Genomic DNA, 23,472 nt, shown 5'->3' on the forward strand with positions numbered 1-23,472 from the left:
AATATTTCAAACAACAGTGCATCAAAAGGTCTATGCCATTATATCAAGCATTGTTGTTGTAAGAATTTGAGATGGGACAGATTCCAAATAGTTGTGTTTTACACTGGATTGAATGGCATTTGATTCCTTCCAAGTTCATCTTTAATCCAACAATCTCCACTTTACATTGACCACCACAAACAAATTTGAATTGGGCTAATTCTGTGTAGTAGTGATCACAGGAAGTGTTTACTTAGAATCAAGATGAAAAAGAGACTCACAATTGGAGCAAAGGCTTCTTTATTATGAAAGATGTTTTTAATGAACGGTATGGAAAAACATTTTGTGGTAACAGAAAGTTTCATTTAGTCAGAAAAGAACACAAACCTGGCTTCTAAATGTTAAATAATTGAGTAATCAGGTGTAATGCACTTGACAGTTTGTGAACCAATGACAAACTTCCAAGCTTATGCTGGACAGTCAAAAGTATTTTTTATGAAAATGAAACATAGTTTTTAAAATCTGTTCCATGTGGGCTAATAAGGGAGGTATTGCCAGACCTTCACATTTCTCCTAGTTTGTTAAAACAGAAGATTCACCCCTGGCTCTAACACATGGTTTAGGCTTGCCAGTTTCCACCAACTTTTTCCAGTAATGTAATGGAAATAACCTTGGCAGGCTTGGAGAATTTTGATGTCCAGGAACAGAATACTGTAATGAGTTAATAGATATTGCTTGAATTCACCTTGTGTTGATATGTATTTGTGAGCTTTATACTTATATTAATGGTATGCCCTTTTAAAAATGTAAAGAACTACAATCAATCCTTGAATGCAAGGATAAACATATGCAAACATAAGTATTTCCAGACATAATTTGGCTCTAAATTTTGTTATACTTTATTATATATTTTTTTTAAGCCAAGCCAGTTCACAACTATTAAACCAACCAATAATATCTCCCTTTATACAGTAAAATCTGTTAAATATATTAGGACATAACACTATGAAACATTTAGAAACTACCAAATTGCCTCTTTAAAGGGGTTTCTCATCACACTAATCCCATTAGTGTAGTGGACGTGTAACACCAGTCTACTGTTAATGTTACACATTCAAACATACCTCAAGTTTAACAGGCAGACTAAGCACTTAAACCATTTCTAAACACCCTTCAAACTAGCTTCCACGTATCATAAATCAGACAGTGGAATTGATATTTATTATCTTAATGTATGAGTGTTTAATAAACATTATGGCTTCATTACTCTTGCAGTATAAAGAACACCATTCACATAATACATTGCTATATGGAAATATGCTAAATTTCCATTGACATTGGAAAAGCTGTGGAAAATATAACCTGTACAAAATCTGTAATTTGTTTATATAACACATGCATTGTTCAATTAAAGATACTGAACCAAATATAATAATACCTTACATCAATTTTCAAATGAGTTCAATACCGTAGTATAAATAATTGTCATCTTTGCATCATTCCAGAATAAAATACCTGAGTGCCACTAAATACTAAATGACATCACACTGAATGAAAGTTATGCTTGATGATGAAAACGTTATAAGACTGAACTACTGGAATTTTGTTTTCCTTGTGTATGTAAAACGTTTTTAGAGATGATATCCTTAAACATGATTACATCATGTACATTACATGCTACAGAAAACATTGACAGCTTCTACATTGTAATGATATTAACTACTGTTCAGCTTGAACACCCTGTGAAATGCACCATGATTGTACACAGACAACAAACCAAATCTAATATATCTCAGGAAGTAAATATTCGTTTTACTGTTGGACTGCCAGTGTGAGGCAGCCAGTTTAAAAAAAAATGTGACTTGATTTACACAGGAAAGTACAAAACAGTTTTCCTTACACTGACCCTAAATATTAATCAGTATAACACAAATAATTTAGTTAATTTATAATTCACATTACAACATTTGCTAGTAACGGTCTAACAATTACTCAACACTTAAATAATCGTTCATAATTTACTTCAACAGTATGGCTAAGAGTGTAAAGACAATAAATCTCATGGCCTGTACATCCATGTAACTTATTAATACAAAATCAAGCAACAAGGCCTGCGATTGTTTGACAATTTGCCCTGCAGCATCAATGGATTGTGATATCATGTTTTATGCAATAAATGTAACCTGTCCATTGTTGTAAATAAACCCTTCAAAACCCCAGTGTCGAATTCATTGTGACTAATTTTGGAGACGGCAAGTTAGCTGTCATCACCAGGAATGTTTCAGGGTTTTAAGCCTGAGTGGTTTAGATAGTCACAGACATTTTCTTCCAAAGTATTAATGAAATCTATTCTACCGAGACCTAGCAGAGAAACAGCGCATGTACTCTGTCATCCAGGGGTTGTATTCAGGGACAACCTTGCTTCTGTTAATTTCTATGTCAGCAGATATTGCTCTCTGTTTGTCAACGCTGTTTATCTGCTTTTCCACCTCCCGTCTGGTTTTTGCTCGCAAAGCTGATTCATGGATCTAGACAGAATAAAAGTTAGATGAAACAAGAAGTACTTAAAGGGTTAGTTAAACCAGAAATGCTTTAATCACCCTCATGTTGTTCCAAATCTGAATACATTTTCTATAGAAAACAAAAGGTGAATTTTGAAGAATTTTCTTGCTGCCCTTTTTTTCCTTATGAGAGTGAATGGGGACTGGGTATGTCAAGCTACAAAATAACAAAAAATAAAGCACCATTTAAGAATAAAAAAATTGGTCCATGTGACTTGTGTGCTATATTCCATGTCTTCTAGACAAGCCATACTATTGATTTTTAGAGGAACAGACTGACATTCACCCCTCAGTTACTGTTCGGGTCATTTTTGAGACCATTTGTTTTTTACCATAAATAAATACCAATAAATGTTAAATATTTCCCTGCATTTTAAAATGACAGGAACATTATATTAAAATTACAAGAATAAACGGTGCATAGAAATGAGTCACCTGATTTAACAAAATATTTCTTCAACAGCTTTTAAATGACAATTTTAACAAAACTAACTGTAAAAATATACAAAAATATACTTTATACTTTAAAAAATAACTTTTGTTATGCCGATATATGACTGTCAAATACATAAAAAATACTGTTAATAACACATTTCAAAAAGTATAACTACAAGAAAATATATGACAAGACATATTGTCATTTTGCATAACTTAACTTTATGTACAGTGCATCCGGAAAGTATTCAGCCTTATTCCAAAATGTAATAAATTATTTATTTTCCTCAAAATTCTACAAACAATACCCCATAATGATAATGTGAAAGAAGTTTGTTTTAAATCTTTGTACACAAATATTCATAGCCTTTGCTCAATACTTTGTTGAAGCACCTTTGGCACCAATTACAGCCTCCAGTCTTTTTGTGTATGATGCGACAAGCTTGGCACACCTATTTTTGGGCAGTTTCTCCCATTCTTCTTTGCAGGACCTCTCAAGCTCCATCAGGTTGGATGGGGAGCGTCGGTGCACAGCCATTTTCAGATCTCTCCAGAGATGTTCAATCAGGTTCAAGTCTGGGCTCTGGCTGGTTGTCCCATAGCCACTCCTTTGTTATCTTGGCTGTGTGCTTAGGGTCGTTGTCCTGTTGGAAGATGAACCTTCAACCAATCTTTCCCTTGATCCTGACTAGTCTCCCAGTTCCTGCTGCTGAAAAACATCCCCACAGCATGATGCTGCCACCACCATGCTTCACTGTAGGGTTGTATTGGCCAGGTAATGAGCGGTGCCTGGTTTCCTCCAGACATACCGCTTACCACTCAGGCCAAAGAGATCAATCTTTGTTTCATCAAACCAGAGAATTTTGTTTCTCATGGTCTGGGAGTCCTTCAGGTGCCTTTTGGCAAACTCCAGGTGGGCTGTCATGAGGACTGGCTTCCGTGTGGCCACTCTAGCATACAGGCCTGATTGATGAATGCAGCAGAGATGGTTGTTCTTCTGGAAGGTTCTCCTCTCTCCACAGAGAAACGCTGGAGCTCTGTCAGAGTGACCATGAGGTTCTTGGTCAACTCCCTGACTAAGGCCCTTCTCCCCCGATCGCTCAGTTTGGCCAGGCGGCCAGCTCTAGGAAGAGTCCTGGTGGTTCCAAACTTCTTCCATTTACGGATGATGGAAATGTTTCTGTACCCTTCCCCAGATCTGTGCCGACATAATCCTGTCTCAGAGGTCTACAGACAATTCCTTGGACTTCATGGCTTGGTTTGTGCTCTGACATGCAGTTAACTGTGAGACATTATATAGACAGGTGTGTGCCTTTCCAAATCAAGTCCAATCAACTGAATTTACCACAGGTCGACTCCAATCAAGTTGTAGAAACATCAAGGATGATCAGTGGAAACAGGATGCACCTGAGCTCAATTGTGAGTGTCATGGCAAAGGCTGTGAATACTTATGCACATGTGATTTTTTTTTAATGAACTTATAAAGATTTCAAAACAAACTCTTACACGTTGTCATCATGGGGTATTGTTAATAGAATTTTGAGGAAAATAATTAATTTAATACATTTTGGAATAAGGCTGTAATATACAAAATGTGGAAAAAGTGAAGCGCTGTGAATACTTTCCGGATGTACTGTACATTAACTGAAAAAACACAGGTATTGACTATCCTATGAGACATCATATTTTGACTTTCACTTTCTCACTACATTTGTATTAATTTAAAGATTTTATTGTTAAATAAGTGCATTTCATGTTATAAAAACCTGTGTAAAACCTTTTTTTAACAATTAAAAAAAGTTAATAATTGTGTTTTATGCTTCCTTACATTTATATGACATGTAAATCAAGCATAAACTACCCATCACAACTTTCCCCTATCACAATCATTCCAAAATACAATGTATAACGCCAATAAAAACGATTTCGCCTGAATTAACTAAATTAACTTACTGTGTGTTTAAAGAATCAATTAACATTTATGTGATGTGCAAAGCAAATACATTACAAACGTAAAAATATTGAGCTGGAAAAGACACCTTTTATTGTTGTGCATATTAATTTGGACATATTATCTACTTTCGTACCATATGCAAAAAAATGGGTTTAAGGTTTAAATGCATGCAGCTTCTAATTAGAGGCATTTTCATTTGGAGAAGAAAAATACTTCTGTTCAAACACATGCTGTCTCGGAGCGCTCTTTTCCTCCATCAAGATGTTTGCTGCTGTCCGAGTGGTCATTTCAAGTTCATAAATTCTGTTATTATTTTTGTAATATGGGAACTACACAAATATTAAATTGAGATTTACATAAATATCCCAAACAGTCCTTAATGTTGGAAGGAGACATACAGCAAGTTGCTGGTTTAGGTAACTGAAGTAACCTCTTAGGTTAACTTCAGTTAAATGAAGATATTTTAGGATATGTAGAATACAAAACGAACAGAAACGGTTATCAAAAGAGCATTTTGTCCATCTACAGGATAGTATTTTAAACAATGCAGCGTGTGCTTAACTAAAGCTCCTCGGTGGATTGACAGAGGTACAATTTCTACATTTTACAAACATTTTAACATTGAGGAATTTTTGTTTAGTGGAGTTAGCCTGTGATTCTTTAGATTCAGATGTTTTTTTAAGGTTACTGTTGTGTAATTTAACTAATAGTCATATATGCAATTCGTTTTCTTCCCATTCTAAAGAATATTGAGAGCTTAAAGGACTTGTTTGGACTAGTTTCACATCCTAGTTTGAACAAGGTGGATGTATTTTGTTGTTCGCATGGTACATGTTTCCGAGGTAAGTAACAAGTGTGTGTGTGTGTGTGTGTGTGTGTGTGTGTGTGTGTGTGTGTGTGTGTGTGTGTTTACTGTAAAATAGCCATATTTATGGACAAACTTGTACATGCACAAGTTTGAAAATTTGTATGGATGTCTTTCAATCCATTGTGAATTGCATTTCTTATCTCTGTTTCAGGTGTTTGCCGAGTAGCGCTTTACAAACCAGAATCTACCAAACACTCATGACTTCAAATCTCATCAGAAGACATTGGAGTCGGAAAAGACTTCTGGTGAAATTGATTTGTTACTTAAAAGGTATTATGGTCTTAGTTGTTTATTATTGTTCTGTGGTTCAACAGATCTTGATTTTACACAGAATAATTTGAGCCTGTAACAAACATAAAGGGATAGTCCACTCAAAAATAAAACCTTTAATTTACTGACCCTCATGTCATCCCAGATGTGTATGACTTTTTTCTCCTGAACACAAGATTTTTAGAAGAATATTTCACCTCTGTTGATCCATTCAAATCAAGTGAATGATAGTTGATAAAAGTAATCCATTCGACTCGAGTGGTTTAATCAATGCCTTCTGAGGTGATCCAGTTGGTTTTGGGTGAGAACAGACCAAAATAAAAACCCCTTTTCACTGTACATCTTGCCATTGCAATCTCTAGGCACAATGATTTGAAGCTCAATTACACATCCTGGTTCTTAAGGCATTTGTACAGCACTAGATAGCACTATAGGAAGTGAAATCAAGCTTGAAACCATGATCACCAAGGAGATTTATAGTGAAAAATTCATTATATTTTGGTCTGTTCTCACCTACAATATAACCAACTGGATTCCTTCAAAAGATATAGATTTAACTACTGGAGTTGTATGTATTACCTATTATGTTGCCTTACTGTGCTTTTTGGAGCTTAGGTTTTGGTCCCCATTCACTTGCATTGAATTAGCCTACAGAGCTGAAATATTCTTCAAATAATCTTTGATTGTGCTCAGCAGAAGTCATACACATCAATGATGAGAGAATTTTAATTTTTGGGTGAACTATCCCTTTAATGGTGAGTGTACTGAAAAGTTGTTTTCACATGTTATGTTAGAATATGTTTAAGTTATAAGCCCAGACAAAATCTGTGCATGCAGAAAACATTTCTAATTTCTAAAATGTTCTACAAATTCCCCATCACTTGCATGGGGTTTGTGAAATAGTTTGGCTAATTGTGTGATGCTTACTCTTAGGTTCATTTAACACATTTTACCATCTTTATCCTTTTAAAGATTATGATTTATAAAAAAAAACATAAAAACAAAGCTTTTGTGTTCCATGGAAGAAATAAGTCATACAGGTCTGAAACAAGCGAGTAAATAATGACAGAATTTGAGTGAACTATTATTTTATAGAAGTGTGTATTTTGAAATATATAATATAAATTAAATATAAATTGTTCTTTAATTTTGCCACTTTTTTCTATTTCTGCATTTCAGGGCTGAAGATTCACCAGTCGCCCTGTTAACAGCGGTCAGAGAACTCATAGATGCTGCAATACACTACAGTCTGGTCAGAAGTTTAATTGTTCTTGAAAGTAAAGTCATCACACACCTGCCCAGGCTTTTCAGATTTATTTTACATTTGGACTGATTTATGCATCAGGTCTGATTTACCCAAGAGAGTTTTAAAGACAGGCTTTATAAGGATTTAACACTGAAGGATATTCAACACTAATGCAGCTGTAGACAATTTACCCTGTCAAATGTGGGGTTTTCTTCCAGTGTTGTGCCTCATGTTTTGTCTATAATTGTACCTTGTCTTTTTATATTAAATATGTTTACTACATGCAGTTTATTTATATTTTTATGTTTAAGTTGAAAACTGTTCACATTTAAGTTAAGGAAACTTAAATTGCAGTTGCAAAACATTTTTACGTAATACTACAACCACATTTTAAGTCACCTAAAATTATATTGTTTAATTATTAAGTTAACAATTAATGATAATAGTTAACATGGCTTAAAAAATAAGGTAATACAAAGCATATTCATGATTTCAAAAACATGTGTTTTTCAAGTTGTATAAATAAATATAGTAAAATGCAGAACTTTACATTTTGAGTTGTGGTTAATTAAAATAAACATCAGTAATTGCATATTTTGATTGGGCCAAAATCATTTCTTTTAATTTATAGTTTCTAAGAAAAACAAGTTATGCTTACTTGAGACTTAAGTTTTGATACTTGTAAATGTAAAGGCAATAAGTTGCCTCAAAATATTTTAGTAGAACATATACAGGTTTACAGTGTTTTAAACCCTCCAAAAATTGTCCACATTTACTTCCATTGTAAGTGCCTTACTTAAAGTAAAGCAAGGATGAGTCAAAATAGTTTTGTGGTAATCAACACTGAAACAAATGCTTTCGATTGAGTTTAACTTGTATTGAGCCTGTATTCCCTTATGCTTTGAATGTGGTATGTATAACAGACTTCAGAACTTATTTTTCATTAAATGGATTAGTTTCATACCGTGTGTTGCCTCTGTAGTCTCATTTGACAGTCACTGAAGAATGACAAATTAGAATTGACATTTATAACTGGTATTACACATATTTCTAGTAACGTGACATAATCATTCTAGTAACTTGACATAATCAACAAGACAAGAAGGCTTACATGTAGGAGAACAGAACTGATTCAAGTTAAATGAAAACCACTCATTCATATTACATGAACACCATTCATTCAAGTTAGTTTTACATGGTCCCTTTTATTGGGTATAAATGTATTCAGTTTTGTTAAGAGAACTTGTTTCAATCATGTGGATCCACTACGTGTATGTGTGTGTTTGATTGTTTTATTTCATATTATGTTTAGGCAAAAAGGCCATAGTATTTTTGTTCAGGGTCTGAAAATAAAAACTGTTGTTCCCACAGCAAAAACATTTTAGAGATTGGTTTGTCAGCTTTAAAAAATTATGAACCAGTGAAAAATATGTTTAAGCATTTAAAGCCGTTGCAACCTAGTTATCGTAATATGCCGAACAATAGAACTTATATGTTGTTTTTGCAAATAAAAATAAAATAAAACTATTCAATGAGTGGTATATTTTTTAATTAGTATTGTGAACAATTTTCCAAAATGTTGCTACAGGCATAAAGTTTTAATTCTATAGCACAACCTTTATGTAAGAATTTTTATTTTTTTGGGCAACTACTGCAAAACTGTCAATATTTCAGTGATTTTAAAGTATTATGCGGACAGATCATATCCTGCTTCAATAACAATTCATTTTTTGCTGTTTAAATTTTTTTAAATGAAGAATGACACAATTAAAAAGTACAGTTAACCTAGAGAAAGAAAATGCATTTATTTTGACAGTTTATTAATGTATTTGAATAATAATAATAATAAAACATAAATAAATGGACAGATTTATTTTGCAACACCTTGGAAAAAACCTGGACTTTTGCAAAGTAAAATTATATGTTTTGTATGTGATTTATATATAAACGGTCTTAGATTTACAGTATTTTTTGTAATAACAATAGTAATTATCAGTACTAAAGGTTTTCTTTATCATTCTTTTAAAAGATTATTATTCTGTGATTAGAGGTGTATGACTCTATTCTAACAATTAATATATGTTAACAGTAAAAGATTTCAAGGAATTATAGGGAGATTCATTGTAGAATTACAGTAATAGATGTTAATTATGATAAAGCTAATTACGTTTTTTTTTTTTTTTTTTTTTACAGTTTATATGTTTTTAATCTGACAGTACTTTTCTGACTGCCAGAAAATTCATTCTTTTTTTTTTTCACAGTGTAAATGGTTTCCTTCATCGGAGCAGTACAAGGCTTGGTGACTTTTCCTCCACTTGCCATATGAACACACACATACAAAAACTAGACTTGATTTGATGACTTTAAGTGGTCTAAAAATATATTTTTTTAAAAGGGAGACTCTTAATGTTCCCAGTCAAATTTGACCCGCCATAGGAAATGAATGGGTGACACTTTTTTATTATATTTTATATATTTGTTATTTTATAAAACAATTTTTTTACACACCAACACAGAAATTATGGGGTGAAATGATCCAATTGCTTTCCAATACGCATCCATGAGGGGACCCATTTCATGCTGTGCTGGCATGTTCAAATTAAAGCAAAACCAATAAAGCTTGTGAACAGCATTCTCTTGTAAACAAACGAGCTTAAGAACTGTGTCCCCTCATAGCCACACAATGGAGAGCAACCAAACTATGGAATAGTCTCACTAACAGTGTTCGGGATGCAGACACACTCTTTCAGTTTAGGTCTAGACTAAAGACTCATCTATTTAGCTTAAAATGTAATGGCATTTAAGCTAATGTTATTCTATTTGTTTACATGTCTCAACCCCAGAGGTTACCAGAGCCAGCCAGATCCAGCTCCGTTCCTGCTTGGTGTCGGACTCCACTGCTACATGTCACTGAGTGATGGCGACAAACTACAGCCGATGCTAGCCAGACTTAAATTTTTTTTTTTCCTTCAGAGGATGAATTGATGACAACTCCAACTGTAAGACATCGGATACTTCATATGTCACAGCCTGAACCTTGGACTTAGTATGGACCTCACTTCGTTGAACTGCGATGCACCTCATCATATATCTCTGCCTGCATCACCTTTGTCTATTGATGGAGTGGTGGTGGTGTAGTGGTCTAAGCACATAACTGGTAATCTGGTAATCAGAAGTACACTGGTTCAAACCCCACAGCATTGTGTCCTTGAGCAAGGCACTTAACTCCAGGTTGCTCCGGGGGGGATTGTCCCCATTCTCCCAATGCTATTTTTCTCCCATTACCAACTTGATCTTGCTCACTGGGGTTCTAAATACAATTAATATTTAATTATTTAATTTCTATACACAATTTACAAATCACATTTAATCAAACTACACAATGATCACTGTAAGACATAATAGATATTAAGATTTTGTTTGTTGTTTTGTTTATGCATGATTTCCTGTAAAGCTGCTTTGAAACTATGTGTTGTGAAAAGCGCTATACAAATAAAAATTACTTGAAAAACAACTATAGTGAAAAGTAGTTTCTTGTTTGTTTCTCCCCCAAAATGATCGTATCACTTTAGAAGACATTAATTTAACACTGGAATCATATGGATTACTACAAATGTCTGTGCTTTTTGGAGCTTTTAAGTGCTGATCACTATCCACTTGCACTGTATGGACCTACAGAGCTGAAATATTCTTCTAAAAATCTTGGTTTGTGTTCTGCATAAAAAAGAAAGTCATACACATCTGGGATGGCATGAGGGTGAGTAAATGATGAGAGAATCTTCATTTTTGGGTGTACTATCCCTTTAAACTGCTTTGGAATAATAATTACTGTAAATTACTGTGTGTGTATATATATATATATATATATATTAGTATAATATACTATACTAAAAAATTTATAATAATTGTCTAATATTGTAATATTGGGTAGAAAGTAATATTTGGAAAAAAACAACATTTTCTACATGACAATTTTAATAATGTTTTGGCTTCAGTTTTTATTTTTTCAAAAATAAAAACTACTTATTTAATTACAGAAACAACACTGTCTTTATATCACTATCACCCTCAGAGAGTATAAATGGGTCGTTTACATAAAAATCTATACTGTAGCTGCAGTATATATATTAGGAAAGGAGTCCCTCACATGGGAAATATATTTGGGGGTTGTGGCATAAAGTTTGAAAACCCCTGATACAGACAACAAATATGATATTGCATATTGATGCCATTTGACTGGCCAGTTATGGTGAACAATGTTGATTCTCACGTCTCTAATGCCTTCATATTTGATTTGAGAGCTACAGTTGTGGGTAAAAATTTACTTTAATGTTGGTATAAATTTACTTTAATGTTGGTATTTTCGGTCACTTGGCCAGTTTTATGGTGTTTTATTTTTTTTTAGAATAACAAGCCCAGTCTCCTTTCACTTTTATTGTATTAGTTAATATACTGTATAATGGCCACTGGATAGAACATTCTTCAAAAATTCCCTTTTTGTGTTCCACCAAAGAAATAAAGTCACATTGCTTTGGAATGACATGAGGGTAAGTAAAAGGTGACAGAGTTTTCGTTATTGTGTGAGTGTTCTATTAAAGTCACAACAATCATCTGCTTGGTAAAGCCAATTGTTTCTTTTAAACTTAAAAATACAATATAGAATGTATAAACCAAACCATAAAATCTTTATACTAGCAACAATTTTTTTCAGTTGTTTTCTGACTATTCAAGAGCCTCTTATGATTTACATACAGTAAAATGCTCCGTGAAAGGATACTCACCTCTGAGGTTGATGCTGCTGGACCAACGTTATGGGTTTTCTTGGAGGCCATATCTGTATGCCTCTCACCTGAGCCATATAAGGCAAAAGGGTGACGATTTTCTTTGTCAGTGTCTTTGGTGGCATGAGGCTTGACCTTTGTACTTGTGCACTTGTGTGAGGAGCGTTGTTTGCTCTTTGGTTTGTTCAGTGTATGTGTATCAATTTCTAGGTCTGGGTTGAGAGCAGGAGAGCATTCTCTGTTTTTCTCTTCCCCCTTGCCTTGAGGACTCTGCTCAGTATCTCGGGTAACTAGCTCTGTTGATAAAAGACGGAGAGTTTGAATCTATTTTGTACAGTTATTTTAGAAAGGTTCCATATACCCTGGCAGCCAAAAGTTGTGAATAATGTACAGATTTTGCGGTTTCGGAAGGAAATTGGTACTTAATTCACCAGTGGCATTCAACTGATCACAAAGTATAGTCTGCACATTACTGATGTAAAAAACAGCACCATCACTATTTGAAAAAAGTCATTTTTGATCAAATCTAGACAGGCCCCATATCCAGCAACCATCACTACAACAGCTTATCCTTGAGTAATCATGCTAAATTGCTAATTTAGTACTTGAAAATCACTTGACATTATAATCACACACAGTTGAAAGCTATTTGGTTCGTTAAATGAAGCTTAACAATGTCTTTGTTTTTGAGTTGCCACAGTATGCAATAGACTGACATATCTTAAGGTCAATATTAGGTCAAAAATTGCAAAAAAGAGGTAAATCATTGTTTTGAGGAATGAAGGCTATACATTGCTTGAAATTGCCAAAAGAAAACTGAAGATTTCATACAAAGGTGTACACTATAGTTTTCAAAGATAAAGGACAAACTGACTCAAACAAGGACAGAAAGAGATGTGGAAGGCCCAGATATACAACTAAACGAGGATAAGTACATCAGAGTCACTAGTTTGAGAAATAGATGCCTCACATGTCCTCAGCTGGAAGCTTCATTGAATTTTACCCACTCAACACCAGTTTCATGTACAACAATAAAGAGAAGAGCAGGTGTGCAGGCCTTATGGTATGAATTGCAAAGAAAAAGTCACTTTTGAAACAAAAAGAAAATGTTAGAGTGGGCGAAGAAACATAGACATTGGACAGCAGATAATTGGAAAAGAGTGTTATAAATCTTAATCCTATTGAGCGTTTGTGGGATCAGCTAGACTGTAAGGTGTTTGAGAGGTGCCCGACAAGACAGCCACATCTATGGCAAGTGCTACAGGAAGTGTGGGGTAAAATGTCACCGGAGTATCTGGACAAACTGACAGCTAGAATGCCAAGAACCTGCAAAGCTGTCATCGCTGCAAATGGATGATTTTTTATGAGAACTCGAAGTAGTTTAAAAAGTTCTGAATTTGTTCAAATTTTTATAGTAATTTTTCACGTTATTAATGTCCTGACTATACATTATGGTCAGCTGAATGCCACTTTGGTGAATAAAAGTACCAATTTCTTTCCATAAGAGCAAAATCTGTACATTATTCCAAACGTTTGGCTGCCAGTGTTTACCGGTAATTGTTAATTTATATGATGATTTCAGAAATGGTCTGCGTGGCCAGTTTTTGACTACTTCGACAAAACAACTTCAGCAATTTGTAACTATGTATAATTTGTTCAAAAATAAAACTTAACATCTATTTACATAGTGCATATTATTGTTGCACATCTTTACCTTTGCGTCCAGTTTCTTAAATGGTTAGTTCGCCCAAAAAAATCAAATTATATCACCATTGGGGCCTGGGTAGCTCAGCAAGGTAGGACGCTGACAACCACACCTGGAGTTGCAAGTTCGAATCCTGGGCATGATGAATGACTCCAGTCAGGCTTCCTAAGCAACTAATTGACTCGGTTGCTAGTGTGGGTAGAGTCACGTTGGGTTAACCTCCTCGTGGTCACTATAATGTGGCTCTCGCTCTCGGTGGGGTGCGTGGCGAGTTGTGCGTGGATGCCGCTGAGAATAGTGTGAGCCTCCACACACGCTAGGTCTCCGCGGTAACGCGCTCAACAAGCCATGTGATAAGATGCATGTATTGACACTCAGACATGGAGGCAACTGATATTCGTCCTCCTCATCAGGATTGAGGCGAGTCACTACACCACCACGAGGACTTAGAGCATTGGGAATTGGGAATGCCAAAATTGGGTAGAAAAGGGGAGAAAATCAACAATTTTCTCACCCTCATGTTGTCCCAAACACTTTTGACTTTCTTCCTTGGTACCAAAAGGATCATGTCTCGGTCATCGTTCACGTTCATTGCATCTATTTTTCCTATACATTGAAAGTGATTGATGACTGAAGCTGCCACTCTGTGTAACATTTCCTTTTGTTCCACAGAGGAAATAAGGTCATAAAGGTCTGGAACCTGATGGCAAGTTCATGATGGCAGAATTTTCATTTTTGGATGAACTATCACTTTAAGTAAACAATAGTAGCACTTCAGGTACACATTAGAACAGTATACATGAATTAGATGCATTATTTAAGATAAATCTTTATATTACTTTGGAATGTGACTCTTTTGAACATTTCTATAGCTTAAGACTCACTGGTTTCAACAGTTTTTCTGTCTTGTACTTCTTGTGGTTCTGGTTCAGCTGCTGGCTCTGCTGTCTCATCATGGGTCTTCAGAGGTTCGACTTTATTCCGACAAAGAGGAGTAGATTTACCACTGGACGCTGTGTCACTTCCCCATTCTCCCCAAAACCAGGGGTTGTGTGCTTGCTCCAACAGTCGTCTTGACAATCTGTACTTCAGCAAATCCTCATAACATTTTGCGTACGTTTCCCATTTAGGGTCCTTAAATTTCTTCATGTATTCAGACCTTATTCGCTTAATCACCATATTTCACTGGCTGCACAGGAATATAAAATATGTTACGTTGTAGCAAAGTCTGGTTGACAGAGTTTTGCAAATGCATTATGGAATTCTGACTCGTTTTGACCAACTCTCGCGCCAGATATTTAAACCAAATCACAAAGGAAACAGAATTCTAGGGCGCAAGAGTAAACCAATCGCTGGAGAGCTGTACGCCCCCTTACTGTACACGTCTACTTAAACTATGGCGTCATCTCGGAGCTCTCTAAACCTCTTGGCCTAATTAGCGTTTATTGGGTAACGATACATTTATCTGCTGATTTCAATCATAAAATACTTATTTTACTATCAACGACAGATAAAGAAAAACAAAACATTGTTTCGTAAAGTATCATACGTATCACATATTATGTATTGCCATCGAAAGTAAGGGGCAGTTCACATCGAACGAGTCATTTTGTTAAAAAGCCTAGATGCAGCCAAGATGCAGCGCAAAGAATGGAACAGAACGCAGGTGTATCGAGAAGTGCTTTTTAATTTGACACGGCGTCTAAAAAACGCGGCACTCCTGCGCGAGACGCTTAAAACATGTGACGTCCGTCGTGTCTAGCACATGTTTACCTACAAAAATATATATATATATAATAATTAAAAAATAACGCATTCGGTGTTAACATCTCCTAAAACTGAAAAGAGAGACGAAACGTAAGAGCTTATATTTACATGCTGAAAATTGGGATGTCTTGTTAAATATCATTGGTTAACTGAAATACTATGTAAATGCACTAACGCGACAGCTCTGGGGGCGTCATCAAATGCATGTTAGTTCTTTGTTGATTAGAAGAACGTCGCCTTCTACTAGTATTTATAAGCAAGTGTTCATGTGACTCAACAGTCATTGGATCTGATAGCAGTCTGAAATTATGATTTACATATTGTAACATAAGCTGACACTAACCTGAGACGTCTTTTGATATGGTAGGGGACATATTTACTTACAATTTCTGGTTAAGACGCGAAGGTAAACAGATGGCTCAGACGTCAACCTTGTAAAACAGAATGCTTCGCTTTAGCTCCGCCCTGTGGTAAAGGCGTTCGAAATCACTCGAATGGATCAACAGGCGTTGACTACGTTTAAAACTTGAATTGCATATTTACAATAGAACGCTACATTTTGTTTAAACATTATTTAACTTATAAGCATCATATACATTTGTAAAAATAGTAATAGGTCTATATATATATATATATATATATATATATCTCCGGACACAATTGGGATAACTTATGTGTATAAATATTTTTGATATATATATATATATATATATATATATATATATATATATATATATATATATATATATATATATATATATATATATATATATACTTAATTATATTTGTTGCCTAATTTATTGGGATATGAATAGTAATCTTAAACAAAATGTTTAAGGTATTTTTTTAAATTCCTGAAACAATAATAATAGTTAAGTATGTATAAATTAATTGGTATGTGTGAGGTATGGTGTTTTATCATTCCAAAGTCTACCCACCCCACCCCACCTATTTCTAGTCTTTGCTGGTGATCAAATGTCAGAAACCCAACCGGGTTCTTGAGAATGCAAACGTAGCACAATCCATTGGGGTCACACTGAGTTCAGCCTTCACTTTTCTCAAGGACATGGGAAGTGATAAAAGACCATTTTGCCCAAAAAGAACAAGGACATTTAATTAGCCAAAACCATTTAAATAGGATTTTTGATAGGATGGATGGTGTACTATATTGCCTTGATCTTCTTATTAAGCTGATTGCATATCTTATCATATTTTATCTTATGGACTATTAGAAGTTCAATAGCAAACTGCACTGTGGATTTTACTTAAATAATTTATAGAGCTGGTGTCAATTTACTTATCATTTGGCCTACTAGTAGTTCAATAGCAAACTAGTTGCTAGTACTGAGGACTTTCCTAAAATTAACTATGTATAGGAAAAACTTCTGAAAAACTGCTTCTAGAACATACCTTGTCCTCCTAAAATATGCTGCTTATTTTATTCGAGATAAGCTATAGTTTTCAGTTTCCAGTGAAATAATTTATTAACAAATAAGTCTCACAAACCAAATACCAAATAATGTACTTTAATAAATTAATGACTTTTTATGTACATATTACAGTTTCATGTTAGATAACATGGTATAATGGTCTTCTGGGTCTTGATTGTGTTTGCTTATCCTTGCCGCATGTTCATCGAGTAACACATGGGTACAAAATACATTTGTACCAGCGCTGTCCCGCCATGATAAATTACATTATTGCGGGATCCACAGCAGACAGATGCAGATGAAGGCGATGGAGGATTTAGAAGCACTTGCGGTGGACAATGCTGGGACCTGCCTCATCGTATTCCTGCTTGGTGATCCACATCTGCTGGAAGGTGGATAGGGAAGCCAAGATGGAGCCACCAATCCATACAGAGTACTTACGCTCAGGTGGGGCAATGATCTGTCAAAATGAGAAGAAAGATCTTTGAGCTGGGTAGGTTATGGAAATAATTGTTTTTATATTAATGGGAAATGGGAACATGTGTGAGGATAGCCATTGCTGCATTACCTTGATTTTCATTGTGCTGGGAGCCAGGGCGGTGATCTCCTTCTGCATACGGTCAGCAATACCTGGGTACATAGTGGTACCACCTGAGAGGACATTGTTGGCATACAGGTCCTTCCTGATGTCAATGTCGCATTTCATGATGCTGTTGTAGGCGGTCTCATGGATTCCAGCAGACTCCATACCTGTTCAGAAACAGATCCATTGTTATTAGACTAAAAGCTGTATGGATAAATACAATCATTTTGAACAGTGTTTGTCTGTACGCACCAATGAAGGAAGGCTGGAAGAGGGTCTCTGGGCAACGGAAACGCTCGTTACCAATGGTGATGACTTGGCCGTCGGGCAACTCGTAGCTTTTCTCCAGGGAAGAGGAGGAGGCAGCGGTGGCCATCTCATTCTCAAAGTCCAGAGCCACATAGCACAGCTTCTCCTTGATGTCACGGACAATCTCACGCTCAGCTATAAAGAGATTATTGAGTGAGTCATTGTTTGTAACATAACAACATTAACAACCAAACCAATTGCAAATTGCAAACAAATACAGTGGGGTCAAAAAGTCAGAGATCACCAGTGAAAATGCTTCAATTTTTAATTCTTGCAGTGGTTGACGCCATTATCTATTTTTTTAAATTTTTTATTATATCATCAGTACGGCATGCAGTGGAGCTGGTACGTACTCCATAAATCTTTTCAAAACCTGCTAATCCATGTTATCCCAATACAGATTTGTATGATCTAGAAATACAGAATTCCAAATATTAAATGTGATCTTAGACTTTTGCATCCCACGCTGTGAAGACCAGACTTGAGTTGAAGGGCACATCGGAAGAGAATTTTATCTGTTATAAACAGGAAAACAAAAGAGTAATGACTGGCAAGTAAAATTACCAGTTGTGACGAAGGAATAGCCACGCTCAGTAAGGATCTTCATGAGGTAGTCGGTCAGATCACGACCAGCCAGATCCAAACGCATGATGGCATGGGGCAGAGCGTAACCCTCATATACAGGGACATTGTGGGAGACACCATCACCAGAGTCCAGCACAATACCTTAAATATAGAACAACTTGTTAGAAAGGGCCTCCATATGTTGGCATGTATTGTGTGGATATGCGCATGTGAAAAACTAGTGATATTCCATAAAATTATTACAAAATACATATTTTGAATTAAAAAATAATTATATATATATATATATATATATATATATATATATATATATAAAGCAAGCTCCATGTCTCACCGGTGGTACGGCCAGAAGCGTACAGGGACAGCACAGCCTGAATTGCCACATACATGGCTGGGACGTTGAAGGTCTCAAACATGATTTGGGTCATCTTCTCACGGTTAGCCTTGGGGTTAAGGGGAGCCTCAGTGAGCAGAGTTGGGTGTTCCTCAGGGGCAACGCGGAGCTCATTGTAGAAGGTGTGGTGCCAGATCTTCTCCATATCGTCCCAGTTGGTAATGATGCCGTGCTCAATAGGGTACTTCAGAGTGAGGATACCCCTCTTGCTCTGAGCTTCATCTCCTACATAGGAGTCCTTCTGACCCATACCCACCATGACACCCTGAAAAAGAAAAATGGCAGTTTAAAAACGTTGCAATGGTTATAGATTGTGCATGTGATTGCTATTAACAAAAGTGAAACATAAAATGCTGTTGGGCATACCTGGTGACGGGGGCGACCAACGATGGAGGGGAAGACAGCTCTGGGGGCGTCATCACCGGCAAAGCCAGCCTTGACCAGGCCTGAACCATTGTCACACACAAGGGCGGTAACCTCTTCGTCGTCACACATCTTGGTGGGTTCTAATGAGGAACATGATGAGAAATATTGGATTACGCGCCAGATAATGCATGCACTGATCGAGACTTAAAGTGAACTGAATGAAGTAGATCTACAACAGTGTGCTAATTTGCATAAAAAACATCAATAATTTTATCTAAAGTTGTGGATATGCTTACATTAATGAGTAAATAAAAAAATAATAATAATTTTGATGAATGAGTGCGTCAAAAGTATTATTCTGAGTAAACCATGACCATCTGTTATAAATACATATATAACTTTTAAAGATGTGATATTTGTAAAAAAAAAAAACATATTTTTGCCTATTTTTAAGATTTACGCTTTTCAGTTTCATAACAAAATTCTGTCTGATTAAATTGTGTAATTTTCAACTAAATTAAATTAATAAAACTTAAAATATTCAATTTTAATTAAAAAAAATGTGGTGGTGTTAAAGATTACTCAATTAAATTTGATGGAATTTTGTTATGAAATTGCAAATCTTAAAATATTTCTTCTAAACGTTCTAATATTTTGTTAGGTGTGTTTTGTAATTACTAAATCCTGTCTCGCATGATGTACGTATAGGCTCATATGTGTCACATGTATGTAAGTATGTAAGTATAATCAATAACATTCTCATTCACAACTTAAACGTATACAAATAATGCATTTTGAAGTAATTAAAACAAAATTAAGAAAAGACGAAAGTCTTTTGAGCTGATCACTTAATGCTAGCCCTGTATCCAGTTGGCATCACTTTTAAACTTTAATACTACAAGCTACATTTGCAGCATATGGCTTTGTTGCAGTTTGCTTACCGTTATCTGATGAAGCTCAGAAGTGTAGGAGACAACCACGGCTTAATCCAGCTACGGACTGACTGAAACCCGAATGCCTTATATACTCTTCGCATTCGCATTCTCACCATTGAGGATATCTGTACGTTCATTTTCCCCCCAAACTTCAACCATATTAGGCTGTCGCGGGGTAAGCGAGGGGTGACTTCGTAGTGAAGCCGCGTGTCTCCCCACTATCCCCAAGTTCGAAGTGTGCAGGACTGTCCTTATATGGCTTGAAAGTCATCATTCCCTGCACGCTACTCGAGGCGAACATGGGCTGGGGGCGGTATGGATTTGTTACCAGCCACTTCCCACATGGGGCATAGTATATTTCTGTAAATTGTAAGACAGCACGTTGAGAGATTTGTGTACCGTGAATTTTTGACCTCATTATTCTTATATAGACCTACTTTGCGCAGTGTAAGGGAAGTAGATTCGGAATTAAATCTGGACCAAAGAGACTTGTTATAGGACACAAAAAATTTGTCATTTTAAAATGTCTATTTTCGTAATGTCTTTTCAGGTAAGACGTTTTCATTGTGAAACTCTCATTATGACACTTTGTATGGAAATAATACACCATCCTGTTTTTCCCTTAACTGTTCAATAGCTAGATATGATAAAACATATATTTACACAAGTGTTCAAAATTATTAGTAGTATTATTATTATTAAACGCTTTACACCAAAGTTTTATTCGTTTACATTAGTTAATGCATTTGATATCATGAACTAACAATGAACAATATATTTTACAGCATTTGTTAATCTATGTTCATGTTAATTTATAATGACAAAATTGTTCATTTTTAGTTCATGTTACTTCATATAGCATCAACTAATGTTAAAGTATACAACTTTTAATGTATTAAATGTACTGATTAATTATTATAATTTTTTCAAACATATTTTACTAATAATTAGTAATAACAATAATTATTAAATTATCTATTAGAAATGAACATAAACCAAGATTAATAAGTGTTCAAAATGTATTGTTCGTTGCCAACTTATATTAAATATTGACAACAACCTTAAAAAGTAAAGCGTTATTATTATTGATGAATACTGTTTATTGATGGCACCCTGAATCATCTGATCACCTAATGATCAAGTGATTAATTGCTTGTCTTAAATGTTTGTACATTAAAAAAGCATCTTCCCCACCAAACAACCACTCACACACATTTGCAATAACAGCAAACCAAATCATAAAGATGAATTGTAAGTGTAGTGTGTCCTTTTAAGGACTTGCATCTTCTATTTTAGACACTTGAGAGCATTTGGACCATCTGTTCACAACTCTGCAGGAAATTTTCTAAGCAAATGGACTGGAGGGTGTTTAAGACAGCCTACTGAATATTTACCTGTATTTGATCACTAATAAGCTGATTATCAGACTGTACTGTTTCTTACTTGCACTGTTGTGAGATTTTGAGGTTGTATAAGATTCAAGTTAATGTAATGTGAAATTTGTGTAAATCACTGCAATGGTATATTTCTATTGTTTGTATTAAGATTTGTATTTAAGTATTTAATAAGTTGTAATGACTAAGCAACTACAATGTATTAGTATAATTACTGTGAATAAGATACAGAGCTACAATATTACAGGTTACAAGTTTTTCCACTGCTCTTGTTCTTGCATATGCTTTACTCAAAATGTGGCCAGTCTCTGTGAGCTTATGTTGAGCTGAATGAATCAATGAGCTCTGAGTTCAGTGAGTCAAGTCAGTCACCGGTCAAGGGGTATGCAGCTTATTGCTGCTTGGCCAAATCAAACAAGTCTAAGCTAGAGCTTTAATTGAACAGAATCTGCCTGCTTGGACTTGGACTTAATAGTTCACCCAAAAAGGTACATTTTCATGAGAATCATTATTTACTCACCATCGTGCCAACCCAGATGTGTTTGACTTTCTTTCTTCAGCAGAACACAAACAAAGATTTTTAGAAGACATTTTCAGCTCTGTTGGCCAATACAATGCAACTGAATGGAGATCAGACCTTTGTTGCTCTAAAAATTACATAAAGGAAACATAAAAGAAATCTAAGATTACAATGTTTAAATCTGTATCTTCAGACGTGATATAATAGGTGTGTGTGTGAGATAAACAAATAAAAATGTTAGTACTTTTTTTACTCTAAGTCTCAATATTCACTTACATCTGAAAGTCACATGCGTTTTCACTAGAGTATAAGAGTATTAGAGTAAAAAAGTATTAAATATTGTTCTGTTTCTCAGCCACACCTATTATATTGCTTCTGAAGATACAGATTTAAACACTGTTTTATAGATTACTTTTATGATTCCTTTATGTGATTTTTGGAGCTACAAAGGTCTGATCTCCATTCAGATGCATTGTATTGGCCAACAGAGCTGAGATTTTCTTCTAAAAATCTTTGTTTGTATTCTGCTGAAGAAAGAAAGTCATACACATCTGGATGGCATGTAAGATCATTTTTAATTTTTGGTTGAGCTAACCCTTTAATCAGACTTGGTGGCTTGGTTTCCGTGATCAGTTAATAAAATCACATTATTGCCGAGGTGTACATGAGTTCTCACTAATGTAGTAGCCAAAACTAATTAGTTTCATCTCCTTCCTTTAACCCTTTCCCCTCTATCTGTCCCTCTTTATCTGATTTCTAAACATATTGTAACTGGTTATGAATTGTGCCATTGTTAACTACTGTTTAAAATAGTCAACAGCGCCCTCTTTTGGCGCTTCATTATGCTCTCAAAAACAGGCTTTTAGACAGGTCAGGATTGTTCATTAAATAATCAATGTTCAAAGCTATTTATTGAGTGCAGATAGAACAATGGAAAATAAACAAACAACAGACAATTTTTTTTTCACATACTGAAATCTAACAAGTTAGCACACTAAACATTCAAATTTCCTACAATTCTGAATAAATGTTATGTTTCACAATGGCTGTGAGTAAAAGTTACATTAAAATATCTGTTGTTTAGTGTTTGTTCTCAAAAACAACTGCAACTATAATTCATCCTTTTTTACAATGCTCGATACATATGCTCCTCCAAAAACATTATCTGGCAAAAGATAGTGGCACAGTAGTTGGGTTAGAATTGGAGTTGGTTTACTTCCTAGTAAAAGCTTTGTGGTTTATGATCTAGGCACAATACATTCACATCAGTGTCATTATCAAAGGTGATAAAGAGATTATTAAAACACATGTTGCTGTAATCTGAGAAAAACTATGCTTCATTAGAAAAAAACTTAATTTAGTTTTAATCTTCTATGGACAGGTGTATTTC

At 35.0% G+C, this 23,472-nt stretch overlaps 2 protein-coding genes across 4 annotated transcripts; both read right to left on the bottom strand.

Moving 5' to 3' along the window:
• Positions 1-33: 33 nt before the first annotated feature.
• ccsapb (centriole, cilia and spindle-associated protein b) lies at positions 34-16,025 on the bottom strand. 3 transcript variants are annotated; one of them, XM_052090209.1, is made up of 4 exons: positions 15,951-16,025; positions 14,684-14,988; positions 12,095-12,390; positions 34-2,507 (listed from the first exon to the last, which is right to left on the bottom strand). In XM_052090209.1, exons 2-4 carry the CDS (start codon positions 14,976-14,978, stop codon positions 2,331-2,333), a joined length of 768 nt encoding a protein of 255 aa, XP_051946169.1. In that variant the 5' UTR covers positions 14,979-14,988; positions 15,951-16,025; the 3' UTR covers positions 34-2,330. The 3 variants fall into 3 exon arrangements, with proteins under 3 accessions (XP_051946169.1, XP_051946170.1, XP_051946171.1); XM_052090210.1 differs by lacking the exon at positions 34-2,507 and adding an exon at positions 10,240-10,623; XM_052090211.1 differs by lacking the exon at positions 34-2,507 and adding an exon at positions 10,241-10,475.
• Positions 16,026-17,076: 1,051 nt separating this feature from the next.
• On the bottom strand, positions 17,077-20,329 carry LOC127617549 (actin, alpha skeletal muscle-like). Its single transcript, XM_052089513.1, has 7 exons — positions 20,175-20,329; positions 19,234-19,373; positions 18,808-19,132; positions 18,453-18,614; positions 17,832-18,023; positions 17,565-17,746; positions 17,077-17,456 (listed from the first exon to the last, which is right to left on the bottom strand). Exons 2-7 carry the CDS (start codon positions 19,360-19,362, stop codon positions 17,313-17,315), a joined length of 1,134 nt encoding a protein of 377 aa, XP_051945473.1. The 5' UTR covers positions 19,363-19,373; positions 20,175-20,329; the 3' UTR covers positions 17,077-17,312.
• Positions 20,330-23,472: the final 3,143 nt, after the last annotated feature.

The sequence above is a fragment of the Xyrauchen texanus genome, chromosome 24 (genome assembly GCF_025860055.1).
Source record: "Xyrauchen texanus isolate HMW12.3.18 chromosome 24, RBS_HiC_50CHRs, whole genome shotgun sequence".
Lineage (NCBI taxonomy): Eukaryota > Metazoa > Chordata > Actinopteri > Cypriniformes > Catostomidae > Xyrauchen > Xyrauchen texanus.

What these genes read in the sequence shown, in the direction of transcription:
- ccsapb (XM_052090209.1), bottom strand. Translation starts at nt 14,978, where the DNA reads ATGGTGATTAAGCGAATAAGGTCTGAATACATGAAGAAATTTAAGGAC. An exon ending in CAGAAAAACTGTTGAAACCA is followed by an intron (nt 12,391 to 14,683) that starts GTGAGTCTTAAG and finishes TTTTATCAACAG; the next exon opens with AGCTAGTTACCCGAGATACT. An exon ending in CAGCAGCATCAACCTCAGAG is followed by an intron (nt 2,508 to 12,094) that starts GTGAGTATCCTT and finishes TATTCTGTCTAG; the next exon opens with ATCCATGAATCAGCTTTGCG.
- LOC127617549 (XM_052089513.1), bottom strand. Translation starts at nt 19,362, where the DNA reads ATGTGTGACGACGAAGAGGTTACCGCCCTTGTGTGTGACAATGGTTCA. An exon ending in CTATTCCTTCGTCACAACTG is followed by an intron (nt 18,024 to 18,452) that starts GTAATTTTACTT and finishes ATCTCTTTATAG; the next exon opens with CTGAGCGTGAGATTGTCCGT. An exon ending in CTTCCAGCCTTCCTTCATTG is followed by an intron (nt 17,747 to 17,831) that starts GTGCGTACAGAC and finishes GTTTCTGAACAG; the next exon opens with GTATGGAGTCTGCTGGAATC.